General features: G+C 55.2%; 1 protein-coding gene across 1 annotated transcript in view; it reads left to right on the top strand.

Annotated features, from left to right (window-relative positions):
- Nucleotides 1-234: 234 nt before the first annotated feature.
- Nucleotides 235-18,548, top strand: part of ATOH8 (atonal bHLH transcription factor 8) — a gene marked incomplete at its 5' end in the record, with an annotated part of 31,064 nt that continues 12,750 nt past the window's right edge. Inside the window, 2 exons of the mRNA XM_081068734.1 lie at nucleotides 235-984; nucleotides 8,264-8,455. Coding sequence (XP_080924860.1) covers nucleotides 235-984; nucleotides 8,264-8,455 — 942 coding nt within the window. The remainder of the gene's footprint in view (nucleotides 985-8,263; nucleotides 8,456-18,548) is intronic.

The following is an 18,548-nucleotide window of genomic DNA, read 5'->3' as shown; positions in this document are numbered from 1 at the left end:
AGTGACTTCAGATGACACTCTGAGCGCTCCGGGAACGGACTGCCCGGCGGCTTCCCGGAGCCGGCGGCGCAGCTGCCCCGGGCGCGGGGGAGCGAGGAGAGCGGCCGGGAGGAGGGCGCGGGGGGGGGGCGGGCGGGGGGGGGGCCGGGCGGACCCGGCGCCGCGTGCGGAGGGAGCGAGGCGGGCGCGCATCCCCGGCAGCCGCCCGGCCCTGCCTCGCGCGCCGCCCGCGCCATGAAGCACATACCGGTTCTCGAGGACGGGCCGTGGAAGACCGTGTGCGTGAAGGAGCTGAACGGCCTCAAGAAGCTCAAGAGGAAAGGCAAGGAGCCGGCGCGGCGCGCGAACGGTTACAAAACTTTCCGATTGGACTTGGAAGCGCCCGAGCGCGGCGCCACCGCCACCAACGGGCTGCGGGACAGGACCCAGCGGCTGCAGCCGGTCCCGGCCCCGGCGCCAGCCCCGGCGGCGCCCGCCGTGCCCTCAGGTGGGGGCGCGGACCCGGCCGGGGAGCGCGGGGGCGCCCGGGCGCCGGAGGTCTTGCACGCGCGGAAACGCGGCTTCGCGCTGGGCGCAGTGGGGCCGGGACTCCCCACGCCGCCGCCGCCGCCCCCAGCGCCCCAGAGCCACGTACCTGGAGGCCCCGAGGTACAGCCGTTTCGGGAACCCAGCCTGCGTCCCCGCATCTTGCTGTGCGCGCCGCCCGCCCGCCCCACGCCGGCCGCGCCCCCCGCGCCCCCCGAGACCTCAGTGCGCGCTGCGCCCCCCACGCGCCCGGGGGAAAGTTCCTACTCGTCAATTTCACACGTAATTTACAATAACCACCCGGATTCCTCCGCGTCGCCTAGGAAACGGCCGGGCGAAGCGACCGCCGCCTCCTCGGAGATGAAAGCTCTGCAGCAGACCCGGAGGCTCCTGGCGAACGCCCGCGAGCGGACGCGCGTGCACACCATCAGCGCCGCCTTCGAGGCGCTGCGGAAGCAGGTACCGGCTGCCGGCCGCACACCCTCACCGCGCCGGGGACGACGGCCCGAGTGGGTGGGTGAGTGGCCGAGGACGTTAGGGAGGAGGAGGGCGCGTGTGAGGGGCGAGGGGCGCGTCGTTCCCGCCTGGGCGGCCCCAGGACCCAGATTTGGAGCCCGCTAAGGTATTGACCTTTGCCACAGAGTTGATGGGCATTTTCAGTTTGCAAACTGGGAATGACGGTCCCCCCGAGGCATGCCCTGGTCCTCCACGCTCCTCCCCTGGGGGTGACCGCACGTCTGACTTCAGCTCTCCTAGTTCACTTTTATGGCAGCGAGTATTTGTCTCCCAGAGTCCCTTGGCGCGGTGGGGAGTGGAGAGGGGGAACGTGGGAATCTGTCGGGCGGGGCAGGGGAGACCCTTCCCTTCGGGCATTTGGTCTGCGGAGGGGCCTGGGGTTGCCGGAATATAAGGGTCCTGCATTCCCTCTTCAGCCCCTAGCTCCCAGTAGGGATGCCCCTACACTCAGGTTGCTTTTGGGCTCTGCACCCCTTGCCCTAGCGTCCCTAGGGACCTGCGACCCCCAGGAGATCTCCTCCACCGCTGCCCTTCACCCCGTGGTGCAGCAGGCCTGCTAAAGGGACTAGTCAGTTGGGGGTACCTTCAGAGCCTAATTCTGGGGTGGAGCTGGTGAGGGCTGCCCTCACTGGACAGTATTCTGGCAGAGAGATGGGGAAGAATATTTACCTAAAAATTATCCGTGGTAGAGAGGGGCAGTTTTATAATTCCACTTTAGGCCAGATTGGGATTGCCCTGGGGTTCTAGGCTTCTCATTTTCTTAGAAAGAAGGGAGGTCTAGAAAGAGGATGGCAAGTGCCCCCTGTCCCCACCCCACACAGGACATGGGGAAGAGTAGGGCTTGGATATGACTGGTTTGAGTAATCAGGTTTTTTCTTGCTGGGCAGCTGACTTCCTGTGTGACTCTAGGAAAGTTACTCAACCTCTCTGGGCTTAAGCCAACCACAAAAAAGTTCAGAAAACATGACCTTCTTTTGGTATCACACTCTGCTCTTCCTCCTGCAGGTGGGGTGGGCAGCGGTGCCTGTGTCCATCATGGGAAGGGAATTGAACTGCTGGGGAAAATAGCCCCTATGACTTTTGAGCCAAAGTGTCTTCTTTGGGTTTGGGTGAGATGTTTACCCAATGAGGTGGGGTGGAGGGGTCAAGTAGATGTCACAGCCCAGGCTGGGCCACTGACCATAGCCGTGCCAGTTGGGACCCTGGGCGGTGGGCCCCGTGGAGCATTCAGTAACCCCTTGGGCAGCGGTCTGTGTCTGAATGCCTGGGTAGGGCAGCAGCCTGTAGTGTCCTGCAACCCACTGCCCAGGACGGAAGGATGACAGAATGTCAGAGAGATACCTGTCTACCTGCTCTGCTTACAACTAGGGACATCCTTTCTAGACTGGGGAGACCACATGTCCAGAGCATCACAGCTGGTGAGTAGCAGGGCAGGACTGGCACCTAGGTTCTTTGACTGCCATTTCAGGGCCTTTCTACCCCTCTGGCTACCTCTTTCAGTGCCGAGAAAATATTTCACAAAATGGTGAGACTGAGGCCAGAGAGCTCTGTCGGGTGATCGAGGCCGTGTGGGCTTTGTGCTGTACACCAATTTGACATGCCACTCACTAGACTCCACTGTGCCGGTCCCTCCTTGGCATGGTGCAGTCACAGCCTGCATAGCTCTGTGCCACTGTCATTGAAGAGCCTGGCTTTGCGTCAGTGTCAGTGAGTTGCTCCAATGCCCAGGCTCTTAACAGCTCTGCTCCTCAGCCTGTTGAATGCCCCAGAGCTGTCCACTGTCAGCACAGGCAAGCCAGGCAGCCTTTCGTTTTGTCTGTCCCACTATCCTCTCAATCAGGAAGGGATCACAAAGGTGGCGGTGGGGACAGGTCTGGGAGGGTGTGTGGCAGTGGGGCCGGGGTGGTGGGTGTGTGGGGCAGATGGTCAGGCGAAGCACATGCCACTAGCCCAGCTGCACAGGGCCCTCCCCACTGCCTCATGTGAAGGCCATGTGTGCACAGCTGGGCCTGGCCCATGTGCAGGGCTGCTCGAGGGCCAGGTGGGAGGGGATTGAAGTGGAAGCCTGTCCTTACTGGGTGGGTGAGAGGAGGGGCCAGCGCTGTGGGCCTGCGGCTCCTGGCACAACCTTCTGGCTCACAGACTGTGCTCATCCTTGGGGCATCTGGTGTGTATGTATACAGATTTTCTCTCTCCCCTGAAAGCGCGAAGCCCCTCAGCCTTGATGGAGGAATCTCAGCCTTGCAGGCAGAAGCCTGAGGCAGCAGTGAGAAACACTCAGGATCTGCTAAGGTGCCTCTTAATGAAGGAGGCGCTGAGTGAGTGTTGCCTGGGCTCCCTCCTCTGCTGTCCCTAGAGTCTCCCAGGGGACCCTCACCAAGGGAACTCAGGATGGCCCAGGAGGGGCTGTGGAGATGGTCCCCTCCCTCCCCGCACATCCTTCAGTCTCAGACTCTTCTATACCTGACCTCCTCATGTCCACAGTTACCAGGGTGACAGCTTAGGAGCCTGGTGCATTGAGCCTGTGGTTGCATACCTGTAGTGCTACCTTCCCATGTTACAGGTGAGGACACTTTTACATAGAGGTTAAGCAAGTGACCAGGATTTATATCCAGGCCTGTTCGGACCTTGGGCCATGGCTCTTAATTACTAGCCTCGTTGCTGTGTAGAAAGTTAGGATTTTAAAGAACCTCTTTAAATAGAGCATGACAAGGACCTTGAGCAGCTCTGCATAGAGTAGCTTTGTCTCAGGAAGCCTGCACTCACTGACATAGGAGATTAGAGAATAGTAATTTCAAATGGAATAAAGTACTGAGTTGTGTTCCATGGACAGGGTTGGAGCTCTTTGGGTCCACGAGTCTCTGAGGGCTTTCAGGAGGGCATCTTGGGCTGGGTGGATAGGAGCTGGCACAAAGGCCAGAGGGCCGAGGGCTTCCAGGCCTGTCCCACACTGGCTGATAAGTTCTTGGCTTTGTTTCTCTGTAGCACCTTCCTGCATTTGCCCACAGCTCTTCCATCCTGAGGTAGCAGGTATTCTGATGCCCATTTTATTGGTGAGGAAACTGCAGTCCCCTCAGGTTATGGACCTGCGTAAGGTAATGGGAATGGCCAGAGGTAGAGCCAGGTCCTAAAGCTCCCAGGCTGGGGCCCTTTTCGCCTTTTCTTGCTTCCTGGAGCTTGGAGAGGGTCCAGCTTGGGGTGGGTGGGATGGAATGTTCTGGGGGCATATGGAACCTTGTGAAAATCCCCAAATTTGCTCCTCTGAAGCTTGAGAGTCTTTGTGGGGTGAGCATAAGATAAGTCCTTTTACTCTCCCGGAAGTTGGACAGTCTCTCAGCAGCTGGAGCCAAGTGACCCTGTTGCGTCCTGTGGCCTGTGTCCCCTGACCAGGGTGAGCAGACATCTGCTGTGGGGTCCTCTGCATGCAGTGGGATGGCTGGGCACTAAAGTTGCTGTGGACGCTCAGAGGTAATGCACAAAGGCCAGGATCCTCTGGGATCAGTGCAAAGCTCTCTATCTGTGGCTTAGAAAGAGGCGCTACCCACCTCCCCACCTTAGGCTGTAGATGCCCATCCAAATCCCCAAGCAATTGCTTCTGGCTAATCGGAAAGAGGCAGTTAAGGTGGGAGTTCAAAACCCAAAAAATCTCCCACCAACTGAGAGTCGTGGGAAATTCTTACACCTACTCTGTAAAGCAGGAGTGATGCTTTCTACCTCGTGGAGCTGTTTAAAGATGAGTGTAGGCATTGCATTCAAAATTCCCCATCCTTTGCCTGCCTTAGTAGATAGACCGCAATAAACAGAAAGTGGTGGCCTGGTCCCAGTGGTCATGGAGGGGTGGCAGGGGCTGTTAGCCCCAATCTCCTGATGAGGAAACCAAGGCTCAGAGGTGAAAGGCCCTTGCCCAAAGTCACACTGCTGGTCAGTGCCCAGGGTTCAGACCCACTCTTTCCTCCCTACCTCAGCCTCCTAGAACTAGAACTTGTCATGGATTCTCACTTTGAGGCAGCCGCCCAGGCTGGGTGCCTCTGTGTTGGGTTGTCCGACTGAGGTGCTGCTTGCTGGGCACCAGGAGGAACTGGAATTAGCCAGGTGAGCTGAGAGCACACCCCTTTCCCCCACGGGGGAGGGGGAGGGGGAAGGGGAGGAGGGATCTGACCAAAAGTGCCCTTGTTGTCCCATATGTGGCCACCTCTGATGGTGGGAGCCGGAGAGCCCTGTGGCCTTGTGCCTTCCTTGGGCACCAGACAGACAAGCTTCTGGTTCCAACCAGGTCTTAGCTGAGGGACCTGGGGCCCAATATGTCACCTCTTTGTTTCCTCATGTGCAGATGGGATAATAATCTTTTTTTTTGCAGGGAAGGGGGGAGTTTTAAATAGGATAAAACTACTTGTAAATAGCTACCTCAGTGCCAGGTAATACAACCAGAGCTCAATAGGTCATATTCTTGTTACACCTGGACTTTGACAGAAGCAAAATGGGACAGAGTAACAAATCTGGGACAAAACTGGCCCAGAACCTGGCATGGGACCCCTCGGTTGGCCTTGACCTCACCTGTTGCTCTGTATTCCCCCAGTGACCCTGGATCCCCACGTGCAGACCCCACCTGAGATCCCCGTTCCCAACTGGCAGGGTGGCTAGCTGTTCAGGGACGGGCTCACCGAGCTGATCACTCCCAGCTTGGTCTGTGGGTGAAAGCAACGAGGGGCCTGTGTCACAGAGCTGTGCCCTGTGTCCAGGGCCTCCACCAGGCAGGCAGGCCCTCCCCAGGGTGCCCCGTCTCAGGATTCTCAGGAACCTTTCTGTACCACAGACCTTGTTTATTTGTTCAGGCTGATAAAGCAGGATTCTCTGGCCTCTAGCTGGGAACAGGCAAAGTGCATTGTTCTGCTGGCTTTTCTTGGATGGGTTTGGAGCTGCAGCCAGGGTGGGAGTAGGAGGTGGGAAGGGGAAATGCATGGGAGCTGGCATTCTCTCTGTCACCTCCCTGCCCCTCCCTGGGTTTCCTAGCCTGGTGAGGGGCAACTTCTTGGCTGCTGGAGCATTTTAAAAGGTGACAGCCAACCTTGCTTCTGGTGTGGGTGCGTCTCAGGACCCCCAGGGGGTGGGGGATAAGCAGGTGCTGTGTCCTGTGTCCTGGCTCCGCATTTCCTGCCTCTGACCCTCTCTGGAGCCTCTCTTCGGAGACCTGCAACACCAACTGTATTAATTTCACTAACTTGTTTCAGACCTTACTCTGGGCAGTACATATGCCATCTCATTGAATCCCTACCATTATGTGAGGTCAGTCCTGTTAGCAATATGACGAGGACACCAAAGCTCAGAGAGGTTATGTCACTCGCCCAGGGTCTCATAGCTAGGAAGAGCTACAGCTAAGACCAGGAGTTGAACCAGGTCACCAAAAGGTACGTGTGTTTAAGCTTTAGGCCAAATAGCTAAATGTTTATTCTCAGAATGAGGAAAGGTTTTTGAATCTAGTTCGAAACATTCTGTAGTCACCTGGTGAATATGGAGGGAAATCATTCATTTTTTCCCCAATCATTCCCTCATTCAACAAACCCTGTTGAGGGCCTGTTATGGACAGGACCTGTGCTGGGCTCTGCAGACAGGGTCCTTCCCCCACAGCTTGCAGGGAGACTGACCACTAAATCAGGAGTTAAGGACAGATGGGGGGCTACTAGAGCACTATCAAGGGCAGGTGCCCCCACTTCCCCCCAGCCCCTGCTTTAGGGTTGGGGTGAGGCAGGCAGATAAAACTCCTGGACAAAGAGAGGCTTCACGTGAGATCAAAGTGGATGTTACACTTAGGGTCCCCATCTGAAGTGACTGTCTTGTTCATGCTTTATCCCTAGGACGTAGAATAGGGTTTCTCATCTTCAGCACTGTTGCCGTTTGGGTATTTCCTTGTTGTGGGGCATCATAGGATCCTGTGCATGATAGGACGTTTAGCAGCATTTCTGGCCTCTACCTACTACAGACCAGTAGCACCTCCCCACTTGTTCCCTCCTGGTGACAAATCAAGAATGTCTGCAGACATTGCTAACTGTCCCTGAGGGACAAAATTATCTCTGGTAGAGAACCACTGACCTAAAACTGTACCTGGCAGATGGGGGTGCTCACTAAATCCTTGTTGAATGCATGCGCCATGGTGGTCCCACTCTGTGGCATGAGGGTTAATCAATGCCAGATACTGGTAGCAGGGATGCATGCTGGGTACAGGTCCTGGAGAGCCAGAGAGAGAGACGGAAACCTGGAGCCTTGGGTGCCAGGCGAGCTCATTTCGGACGTTTAGATGAAGGGTGCCTCATGGCAGCAGTGGCTCTGCTGGTTAGGCCCTGTCAGATGGACTGTGTGGTGACCTTTCCACGTTACAACTCGTAACTCTGCTGCAGCCTTCATAGCTTTTTGCTCATACAGCACACACTTTGGTGGACAATGTTAAAAATATTAGAGGCTCTGTCTCTTCGCCCAGTGTAAATCCCTGTGCAATTAGAGAGTGTCTGGTTGGTCATGAATCACTGACAAACATGACAAGTCTGGTTTGAGCCCTAAGTATTTATTATGCACCTATTGTATGTATGCCTAGCTGCATCCCAGGTTCAGAGGGCACAAACAAAAAGAAAACCAACCCTGTGTGTGCCCTCCCAGCCGAGAACTGGTACTTTAGCTTTTAGTATGTTCCCAGAGTCCCTAACTCTGTTGTGACATTATAACATCCCTCTTGAGTGAGTTCTGTGAAGGCAGGAATCACGTTATGATTCGTTGTCAGAACCTCAAGTGCCTGGCAAAACGAGCGTCCCTGAATGAGTAAATGAATGGGATATCAGAGCTGAAAAAAAATGTCTGTTCTCTCAGACAGACTCCTTCTTAGGGAGCGCTGGGGAGGGAGCTCTGTCATGATGGGAACTCAGGCGCTTCATTCAGACTGACTCTCAGGTACGCGTTGAGCCTCCGTTTCTTCCCCTACAAAATAGGAATGTGGATACCTCCCTGAGTTTGTGAGTGGATGAGCTGAGATGTGTGTGAGGAAACAGAGGGTGCTCAGAACAGAGAACGAAATCCAGGTCGAGGGCTTCTACAGGCCCCTCCGGTGCTAGGCCGTCCCCTCTCAGGTGGTGCAGATGTCACTGAGGCCCTATGCCTGCCTGGCCAGGGCACCCCGCAGGGTCGCGTTCAGCCCTGAGACCCCGGCAGCAACTGCTGATGCCGTCTCACCCCACAGGTGCCGTGTTACTCATACGGGCAGAAGCTGTCCAAACTGGCTATCCTGAGGATCGCCTGTAACTACATCCTGTCCCTGGCGCGGCTGGCTGATCTGGACTACAGCGCCGACCGCAGCAACCTCAGCTTCTCCGAGTGTGTGCAGCGCTGCACGCGCACCCTGCAGGCCGAGGGACGTGCCAAGAAGCGCAAGGTATGCATGCGGCAGCCACTCAGGCAGCAAGCTGTGGGGGGAGGACAGGGACGTGGGGTGCCACACACTCACCCCGGCTTCCAGAGGCCCAGCAGGGTCGGCCTCTTGGAGCTCTGCTGCGGTTGCCCCAGCTTCAGAGCTCCTCAGACCCTTGGGATTATGGACACGACCCTGCCCTGGTAAAGGGGCTGCTGGGGACCTTGGACAGTCACCCAGGACCTCTGGGCCTCGCTTTGCTTGTCAATGAAATGAGGACAGTTTATCTCTGAAACTCTTTCTGGCCTTCTGTGCTTTGGTGCTGAGTTCCCCACGCAGCCTCTAATAGCCGTTGTGTCAGGATGAGATCCCCTGAGCAGGTGACAGCCCAGGAAAGCTCTAGGGCATGTTTTGGGAAGGTGACTTAGCCTGTGGATTACTTGAGGCTGTGCGTTAAGGCAGGTGATATTCATTCATTCATTCATTCATTCTGGAGGGATTTGCTGAACCCCAACCCAAGCATGCTGGGCAAGACCATAAAGATGATAGACATGTGGTCCCAGTCCCCACACACTTCACAACATGGTCACAGAGACCCTTGCCAGTAAATAAGGGCAGGACAGTGTGGTGAGGAGGTCCTAGAGGCCTGTGCTAGGGGCTGTGGAAAGCCAGGCAGAGGGGGACAGGTTACCTCTCCTGCCCAAGGGAATTTGAAAGGGCACCTCAGTGTAAGTGGTGTTTCAGCTGGAACCAGCAGGACAACCAAGAGGCCACCAGGCAGATGAAGCAGGGAACAGCATCCAAGGAAGAGGGAACAGCCTGTATAAAGCTGATGTATTTGGAGAAATGTGCAGGAAGAAAAGGGTTGTGTACAACTACGGTTCCCAGATGGCCTGTGCTTCCAGCATTTCCACTTGGGGGCCAGTGCCAGGCAGTGCTTATGACAACCCTCCACATCTCTGTTCCCACGAAACTAGAGGGAGAGCAACAGAGGGTGGATCCAGTGTGTGTCTGTGAGGAGGGTGGTCGGCTCCCCCAGGCATCCAGGGATGGGGAGGGTGGGGAGCCGGGTAACTGGCACCTTCCACTGGTTCCTTTCTTCCTGGCCCACCCCTCCCTCTATCCCTGACATTCACCACCCCCATCTGCTCCTCTTCCTAGCAGGCCCTCTCGGGGTTCTCCAGGTTTCTGAGGGGCCCCTCGGCCCTGAATCAGGGAGGCCCTCCATGGGCTCTCCTGCCTACACCAGGGAGGGCCACAGCATGTCCTTATAGCCAGCTGCCGCCGCTGCTACGGTAATTGCACATTACATTCCTGGGAGTGATTAACGTGGACCAATTAGATGAAATCTTCATCAAGTGGGTGAGAGAGGAAGTGCCACTGGCTGCTGGCAGGGCGGCTTTCCACTGGAAAGTGACACGGGTAAATTAAGGGCGTGATTGATGGCTCCATGCAGTGCTTTGTGACAAAGGGGGTTTGTAAACTCTCTGTGAACTTCCCCTGGCATTTGGGCGGTCTGGAGGTATGGATGGGCAGAGTGGGCAGGCTCCATTTTCTCCATCTGTGTCCCTTGTTAACCCCTCTCCCCAAGTTCCCCCCTCACCTGCCAAAGACAGGAGCACTGAGGCCCCCTCCCTTCCTTGTTCCTTGATTGTAGTAGATAGTGTTCTGGGTTGGGGAGGAGGCTGACGCCTGGGAGGTGAGAAAAGAAGGGAGAGTGGAGTGAAGATGCCCAGTGGAGACGAGCTCTTGGCTTCCCCTGAAATCATCTCAAGACACCTTAGAGACCATTTGGTGCAACCTCCCCACTGTCCAGATTAGGAGACTGAGGCGGAAGATTGTGCTTAAGAGCATCAAACAGCTCTGACTTCAAAGTCCTGGCTCACCACCTACCAGCTGTGTCATCTTGGACCCATTTCCTAACCTCTCTGAGTCTCAGTTTTTTCGTTGATAAATGGGATGGTGGAAACATCATCAGTGATTTCTAAGGTCCTTTCCAGTTTGGCTTTCCAAGAGGAGGTCTTGCCTCACCTCAGAAGGACACTGGGTAGCTTGAGTCCTACATTGTCCTGTCTCACCAGTCACACTGTCCCAGGGCTGCCATCTCCCAAATGCTGGGCCTGGGCAGTCAGTACTGCCGCTGACTTAGATGGAGGGACAGGACAGGGTCCTGGAGCTGCTGGGACCTCTGAGGGCTTCTCTGGGCCCAGCATTCTTCCCCGACAGGTTAGGGGCTCACAGGACTAACTTACTCCTGCTGCTGTGCCTCTGTCATCATGCAGGTGTGAGTTCTAGGGTGTCCTCAGGGATGGTCTCCAGTGACCTGCCCAGTGGGTTTGGATGGGTGGCTGGGTCAGGCCTCTGTTTTATGAACCAGAGCCAAGGAGGATGGTGTTTCTAGAGATTCATTCATTCATTCATTCATTCAATGTTTATTGAGCATTTATAGTGAGTTACACACTGAAGAAATTCTATGCTGAGTACATACTTGGGCGTGGTGATGGGATGTCGGTGGTAGGGCTCTCCATAGTCCCTATACACTGAGGGTGTGGATTTGGGGCTCAGATCAAGCCCTTATTCCCCTTCCCCTGCAGCCACTGAGGACAGCCTGAGGGTTTGGGGATAGGAGAGAGCCAGGCTTACATCTTAATGAGGGAGACAGAAAGCCATGAAAGTAAGAAACTAGAAAATGGGCCAATGTAAGTGATTGGCTCAAAGGAAGTCCTCGCTAAATGGCACCTGGAACGGTGATGGTCACCAATGCGGATGATGACGCTTTGAGCTGTCCTGCTTGAGGATGGCTCCCTCACAGTTAACGTGCCCTGAAAAGCTGGGCACTCCTTTTTCAGGTCGCCTCCTTGACAGATTGTGCTCAAGTCCTCTGAGGTCCTTGGCAGTTCTGATGAGTTGCCCTGTCCCTCCAGACCTGGGTTAAGAATGGGATTTCAGGTGAACCTGGCTCATCCCCTGAGATTCCGGGCGCATCCGTTTGCCTACCTCAGCCCTTTCCTGCCGGGGTGGGGGACCTGCATTCCTTGACTGGTGAGTCCTCCATCTCTGGGCCTCACAGGATGTGACTTTGAGGGTTCAGAGCCCCCTTTGGGAGCTCCAGTTGTGCAGAGGGCAGTGTTGGTGGTGGAGCAGCAGAGAGATGGGCGGGAGGAGTGGAAGGGCTCTGGAGAGCTCAGTTCTAACTCCGGCTGCAGCCGGAGATAATGCACGTTAAGCAGCTGGCTCTGGGCCATGTTTCCGCAGCTCCTGTTTTTAAAGCAGCAACTCCTTGGAGCTGGGGAGGAGGGGGAAGGGAGAAGAAGGGGGAGAAGGAAGAGGAGCAGGGAGGAAGAGTAGCAGAACTGTTCCACACCTGGGCAGGGCGGGCCTTGCCAGACCTTCATAATAGGAAAGGACCAATTTCCCACAATCTACTGTATCCCCTTCCAGAGATTTAAAGCCACTGAATATTAACACAATAACAACAACAACAACAACAGCAACAACTACTGACATTAATGGCATAATTTAAATCCTTGTGATAAATGGCCAGTAAGTCCCCACATCAAGTTGCTCTCAGGCCCAGGGTTGGGGGTGGGGAGAGAGAATAGGAACCATGATGCATTGAGTTAAGGGCTTGGGTAGAGGCCTGGGCAGCAACTGGGGACCCCTGGGCCATGTGACTGTTGCCTGCTGGCACAGTCCAGGAAGGCTGGCTCTGCAAGGCCAGGAGTCTGCTCCTCACGCTGTGGGTGACCTGGAGTCAGAGGAGGCATGACGCTGGTGCAACTCCCTCTGACCTGTATCTTTTCCCTTTTCCTGCTGATTTCTTGGGAGGGGAGACTTTTCTTGGTGACGGCAAATCCAAGAGTGGCCTAACTCCTCTTTGGAACAATGTCGTGGCTGTCACCTTCCATAGCTTCGGTGCTGGGGACAAGCTGAGGTGGCACGTTGGTTTGGGGTTGGGGGGTGCCAGTGGGAGCGGAGAGTGTTCCGAAGGGGCCCCTTACTCTCTGAGCAGCTGAGCCCAGGCCTTGGGTAGCACCTGGTGGTGGTACCTGCTCTTTCTGTGGACTGTTCCAGAGCCCCTGAGTGTGCGAGGCAGAGTCTCGAGAGCTCCTGCTCTGGCTGGATGCAGCCCCCTGTGTGCAGGGCCTCCTGCACCTGCAGAGTCCCCACTGGCCTGGCTCTGCCCCACCTACCATGTACGTAGTCACCCTCCTTGGGGCCTCCCCAGTCTCTAGTTCTGTAAGGTGAGTTGTTGCCGGAAGTAAAGGCCCTTTATAGTTAACACTTTCTGTGCTTAGATCTCCTTCGCTCCTTTTTCTGTCTAAAAAAGGCATTACTCTCAAAAGTGACTCACAGAGATTTTGGAGACCCTGGTGTAGTGCCCTGAGAACACTGCTAACACCTGATGTTTTCAGAGCCGGGATTACGTGCCAGGCATGATGTTTAGTGTTTCTGGTATATCACCTCATTGACTCATCCCCACCAGCCCTGCAAGGTAGGTGCTGGTGTTGTCCCAACACACGGACAGAGAAAGTGAGACGAAGGCCTGAGGAACTGCCCAGGGTCACCCAGCCAGTCAGAGAAGTGGGCTGGAGGCGGGCTCCACTTCCTCACCCCCTCCCCGCACCCTCCCTCTTGGGAAGTGCCGCTGGGTGAGAGGAGGTTCTGTTTCCAAATCCTCTGGCCAACTTATTGAGTTAAATACCATTTGCTTTCAAAGCCCACAGAGTCCATCTATGCTGGGAAAAAAGGGAGGTGGGTGGGAAACCACCATCAAATTTCCTTTTAGTCATAAAAATGGATGCAATTTATTTTTTTCTGGCATTCCAATTACATAGACGTTTGTCGCCAGCTGTTTGTTCTAACATGGAGTGTTCTCTCAGCTGCCATTTCTCCTCTCACATTTGACACCATTAGGTTACAAGTCTGGCAGGGACTGGGCTGGAGGGAACATTAGCTGGGGAACCGCACAGGTGAGCTCCGAGCAGCTCCCCCTGCCCCACGCTAAATTCAGCCCTCAGATATTCCTCATGTGGTCCCAAGGTGGGTAGAGGCTGGGGATGCTGTTTTCCTCTTTCCTTTCACATTCTTTTTAGCCCACCCTTTCTCTCTCCATTTCCTGATTGCCCCCCTCCTGACATGCACTCATAGATCTCACCTTTTCCCTCCAACGTGCTGTGTATGAATGAAGACTTGGGGTCTCGGGCATAGTGAACAAGTACTAACCAACAACTTATGTTCAGAAAGTCACAGAGACATGGGAAGCCCCCTCTACTGCTCTGATAACCCTTGGGAATGCAGAGACTCTTCAGAGAACCCCCTTGGAGCACCTCTTCGAGCCAGTGTGCCCCTCTAGAAACCCCTACAGAGGCTCTGTGACCCTTGGCCCTGGACCCTGGAGAAAGAGTGTCTGTGTAGGTGGGGGTTAAGTCGAGAGAGCATTACAGTTCCCTGTGGTGCGGTCATTTAATTTTAAGGCACACAAAAATATAACAGGGAGACCCTTGGCAAGACCATGAAGTAAGTGAAGCATAGAGCATTGGGGCTGGAGACCTGTGTTTGAGTCCTGGCACTGGCACCTCCTAGCTGTGTGACTTTGAGTGTGTTACCTAACCTCTCTGATCCCCAGTTCTCTAACCTCTCCGATCCTCAGTTCTTTCATCGCTAAAATGAGAGCCTACTCACCTTCATTGCTGTCTTGCTGGAAGATTTAAACAAAATCCAGTTTGAGAAAGGGCTGGCATTTTCTCAGTGAGTGCCAGAAAGGAAATCTCATGAATTTACGGCTACAAGGTAACAACTTCATATGGAACACCAGGAAGGAACATCTCAGAAAAGGGCAGTCCCCAGGGGTGGATGAATGACTGACCAGCCAAAATGTAAATGAGGGTGAATAGTTCTAAATGGGGGACTCCTCTGTCTCCAGCACTTCAGGGCAAAGCTCTACTCCTGCACCCTTAAAGGGGGGCAAGTGTGCAGCCAACTCAGTAATCCCTGGGCTTCTAAAGTTCATGGACTCATACCAAAATACATGCATGGCATTGGTTGCATACAGTAATAATGCCAATAAACAGACTACCACCAACAATCACATTGACTATGTGGTGAGTGCTCATTGTGTGCCAGGCACCTCACATACGTTATCTCTGCCGCCTATTACACAAACCCCTTCCCCCATAGCACAGAGGGGAAACTAAGGCTCTCTTGCCCAAGTCCACGCGACTAGAACTGGTGGAGCTATTTCGAGCCTGTGTCTCTTTGGTTCCAAACTCCCAGCTCTTCATTCCTGAGGCCTGCCTGTCCCTGAAGTTCACACACTGCCCAGCAGGATGGCCTGCTCCCAAGAGGCCCCCAGCAAATGCTGGGTGCAGGGCCTTGCCCAGAGCAACCGCTCTTATGTAAGCAGCCAGGCTGCAGCACGTGGAGGCTTCATTAATCTGCGGGAAGCCAATAGCCTGGTGGTGGCGCTGGGGGTGGTTCAGGGTGGGGTGGGCTAGGGGGTGTCATCAGCCCTGAGCACCCCCAGCGCTCTGCCGCCAGCGAGGCCTGACACCGGGTTAAGTCGCCTGGCGGCCTCTGGCTGCAGCTGGGAGCACGCCTGGTTCCCATTCCAGCGCTGTGGTTTTGATTAGCTGTTCTCCGAGGCGGGCCTGGTGGTGAGTCCATGGGAGCTCCGCTGGAACAGAGGGTCCCCCGCCCGCCGCCGCCACGGCCCCCCCTCCTGGCAGCCCCAGACTCCAGATGTTCCGAGCTCTCGCTGGGAAGGCCTGCTGGCGCCACGGAGGGCAGAGGGCAGGGAAAGCACGCGAGCTGGAAGCCCAAGCACTCAGCCACCGCGGGCCTTGGCAGCCCGCCCAGCCCTCTGCTGGCACATTCCCCAGCTCTCCCCTAGCCATCTGTTCCCAAAAAACCCTTTCAGAGCCTCATCATCACTCAGGATACAACAGCGTGAGCAGCTGGTTTGGAGGCAGCAGGGAAAACCGTGCAAAAGGTCCTTTGTGAGAGAGGAAACTCGCTTATGAATAACAGGGCTGGACACCGTAAAAGTTGGCGGCTGGAATTCTTGTTTCTCAGGCGCCGCTGTTTTCTCTTGACTTTTTATCTCTGGTTTTTATTTTGTTCCTTCTTGTTTTCTTTTAATGTTGTTTTTTCCTCTTCTTACACCAGTTGTGACTTTTCTTCCTCCTCTAAGGTGCCTGAAGGCCACCTAATTAGTTCCCCTGGATACTGCTGAACTTTTTTTTTCCCCTCAAAGCTGTTAAAATTGAGAATGGTTGGAAGTGATTGTTTTCATAAAACCTCAGCTGGAGTAGACAGGCGAGAAAGAGGTGCCTGGGAAGGCACGGCGTGGGCAGGGCCAAGACCCATCAATGTGTTCAGCAGAGAGTCATATGCTGAGCGATGTGAACAGTGTCCGCACAGAGAGGGTGAGGGGCCAGAGGTAGCATGGAGACCCCCATCAGCTCATCAGAGAGCAACACGGGACATTTGGGAGAAGAGTGTCATTAATTCACATCCCAGGGCCTGGACCCCTCAGCTGATTGCAGTATGACATGAAGCCTTTTAAAAGAACTGGTTGCCTCCACTGCCAGAAACTTCTGGAAGATGCGTATCTGGGCACCTCCTGGGAGCAGGCACCAGGTGGCCTTTTGGGGGCCTGTGGGATGCTGGGGCAGAGCTGGCAGCTGGGAGGCCAGCACTGGGGATGAAAGGAGAGGACGAGGCCCGGCCACCGTCCTCACACCCCCCTGGACCCCTGAGCAGGAGGCTAAGAGTCAGGCCTGGGTCTGCCAGGTGGACGTGAGGAGAGAGACCCTTCCTAGTGTCAGAGGATGTGATGTGATGATGGGGGGCACAGGTCAGGGGCAGGAGACTGGGGGTTTCCCCTTTACTTCCTCAATTCCCTGTACCCCTTTCCATCGCTGCCTCTCCCCCAGATGTCTCCCGGCAGCCCCTCACCCCAGCAGTGGAAAAAGCCTGTCATCCATGGTGCTGTGGGGGGTCAGCTCTTCTCAGTGAGGATCTGAGCTTTGCAGGATTCTTGTGCTTTCACCTGCACTCCGCTCTGGCCTCCATGCTTCGTTCCTCTCGCCTTCCTCTCCTCTCTCCTCCCCGTTTCTTTCTTTCTTTCTTTTTCTCCTCGCAGTTTCAGAGAGATGGCAGCTCCAGTAGGCCCACATATTTATGTTTATCACAACTTCAGGACCATTAATCTTACCGTCTAAAGGGCTCCGTGCAGGCCGACGAGATCCAGCCTCCCGACCCGGGCGTCTCTGGACAGGTGTCTGGGTCTGGACTCTGCCCCAGGGGCTGTGTGACTGACTGGATGGTCTTGCTCGAGTCTGTTATGTGGGGGCTGCCCAGCCTGCCTTCCAGGTCTAGTAGGGATCAGTGGCACAAAAGGATGTGAAATTGTGTTGTGAACTTCATCCTCCCTCCCATGTCTCCTGCCTGAGAGGTTGGTCTTCATGGGGCTGAAAGTGAGGAAGACCTGGGGAAGGAGGAGTGGCTACTGGCCCAGGCCCCTGGGGATAATGTGGAGTTGGCCTAGTGACTAGAAATGCTTCCAGAGGAAAAGGGGGGAGGCAGAAGGACAGAGGTGAGCGGGCCTGCTCTGCCCACTGCCCAGCACCCAGCACAGTGGGGGGCCTGGGACGGGGTGCACCAGCAGGCCCTCGTTCCCCACCTGTCCTCCAGCAGATCGTCCCCTTACTACCTGCCCCAGCAGACCAGAAAGCGTGTTCTAGGGGAAATACAAATCCTTGCCTTCCTTAGCTCCTAGAACAAATATTTCTAGAAGGCGAAGTAGGAGCCATTCCTTCCTTTGAGGCCTTCCACTCTCTGCCCAGAATTCATGGCCATCTGGGGCCTGGCCCAGTGCCCAGCTGCTCCCCTATTCAGTCTGTCCCCTCCTGAGCTCCGCCCAGCAACTCTGCCAGAAACCAGGTCGGACCACCTCACCTCCCTGCTTGGGACCTTCAGGGGCTCCCCACGGGCCAAGGATAGAAGCCAGACTCCCTTGTAGGACACCTAACCCTCCCCCTCAGTGACCTAGCTCCAGCCGGTCACTCCCTGTGTCCCAATTTACACTCCAGCAACACGGAACTCCTCACCCAAAGGGGCTATTTATGGCCTCTGTGCTCATGCTGTCCCTTCTGTCTGGCTAACTCCTGCTCATTCTGGAAGGCTCAGCTCCTCTGGGAAGCACTCCTTGACCCCTACCCCAGCCTCCTCCTCAGAGACCCATGGCATGGCCCCCTCTCCCCTCACTTCTCTTACCATAGGGGTGTGTGCTGTCTAATTCAGGCGAGTTTCATATGATATACTATGAAGTAATGATATAAAATGTGCTATTATGTGATAGTCTATTCTGTGATAGAGTGCGGTTTATGTCATTACATTACATTTGCAGGTGACCTATTACATGATATATTATGCGATACAGCCAATACACTACGTTATTTACACAATGTTTATTGGGTGCCTGCCTCTTGAGCTAGACTGTGAGCCTTTTCATCTTTATGTCCGAGCTCCTGTCACATAGTAGGCCCCCAGATAATTACACACTGTTCTTTCAACTAAAATTCACACTACGGGGGCCAAATATTCCTGTGCTGAAGGCAAAGACTTTAGGGAATGATGAGCTAGGGGCTTCAGGACACAGCCAGGGAAAGGCCGGGGCTCCCCCATACCTCCATGTGGGCGTCTTGTGCCCTCGTTCCCTTGAATCACTGAGAACAGCTTTGCGTTTCAGACCACAGAAAACACTCAAGCAGCAGCTTAAATTAACATAGGCCCCCCCTTTCTCACAGTTCAGGAGGGAAGCGGCTGCTTCCTGGTCTCCAAGACGTTGGTGATGTCGGGGCTCCCAGCTCCTTTGGGTCCTCACCTCATGGCTGCACAGTGGCTGCCGTAACACCGAGCACTTCATCCTCACACTGCATCCGAAGGCAGGGCAGAGGCCTCACCTCAAAGAACGTTTTTCTCTTTACCAGTTCAGTCAGTCCTATCCAGACATTCCCGACCTGCCCGGAGAGAAGGGGTGCTCCTGCAACGGAGAAAGACTTGAAGTCTCTCAGCTGGGAGGGCAGCACTGTGAACAGTCCGTCACACGGCT

This window comes from Rhinolophus hipposideros, assembly GCF_964194185.1.
Source record: "Rhinolophus hipposideros genome assembly, chromosome: 12".
Lineage (NCBI taxonomy): Eukaryota > Metazoa > Chordata > Mammalia > Chiroptera > Rhinolophidae > Rhinolophus > Rhinolophus hipposideros.
The sequence above is the reverse complement of the archived record's forward strand: the minus strand, read 5'-3'. Positions and strand labels throughout refer to the sequence as shown.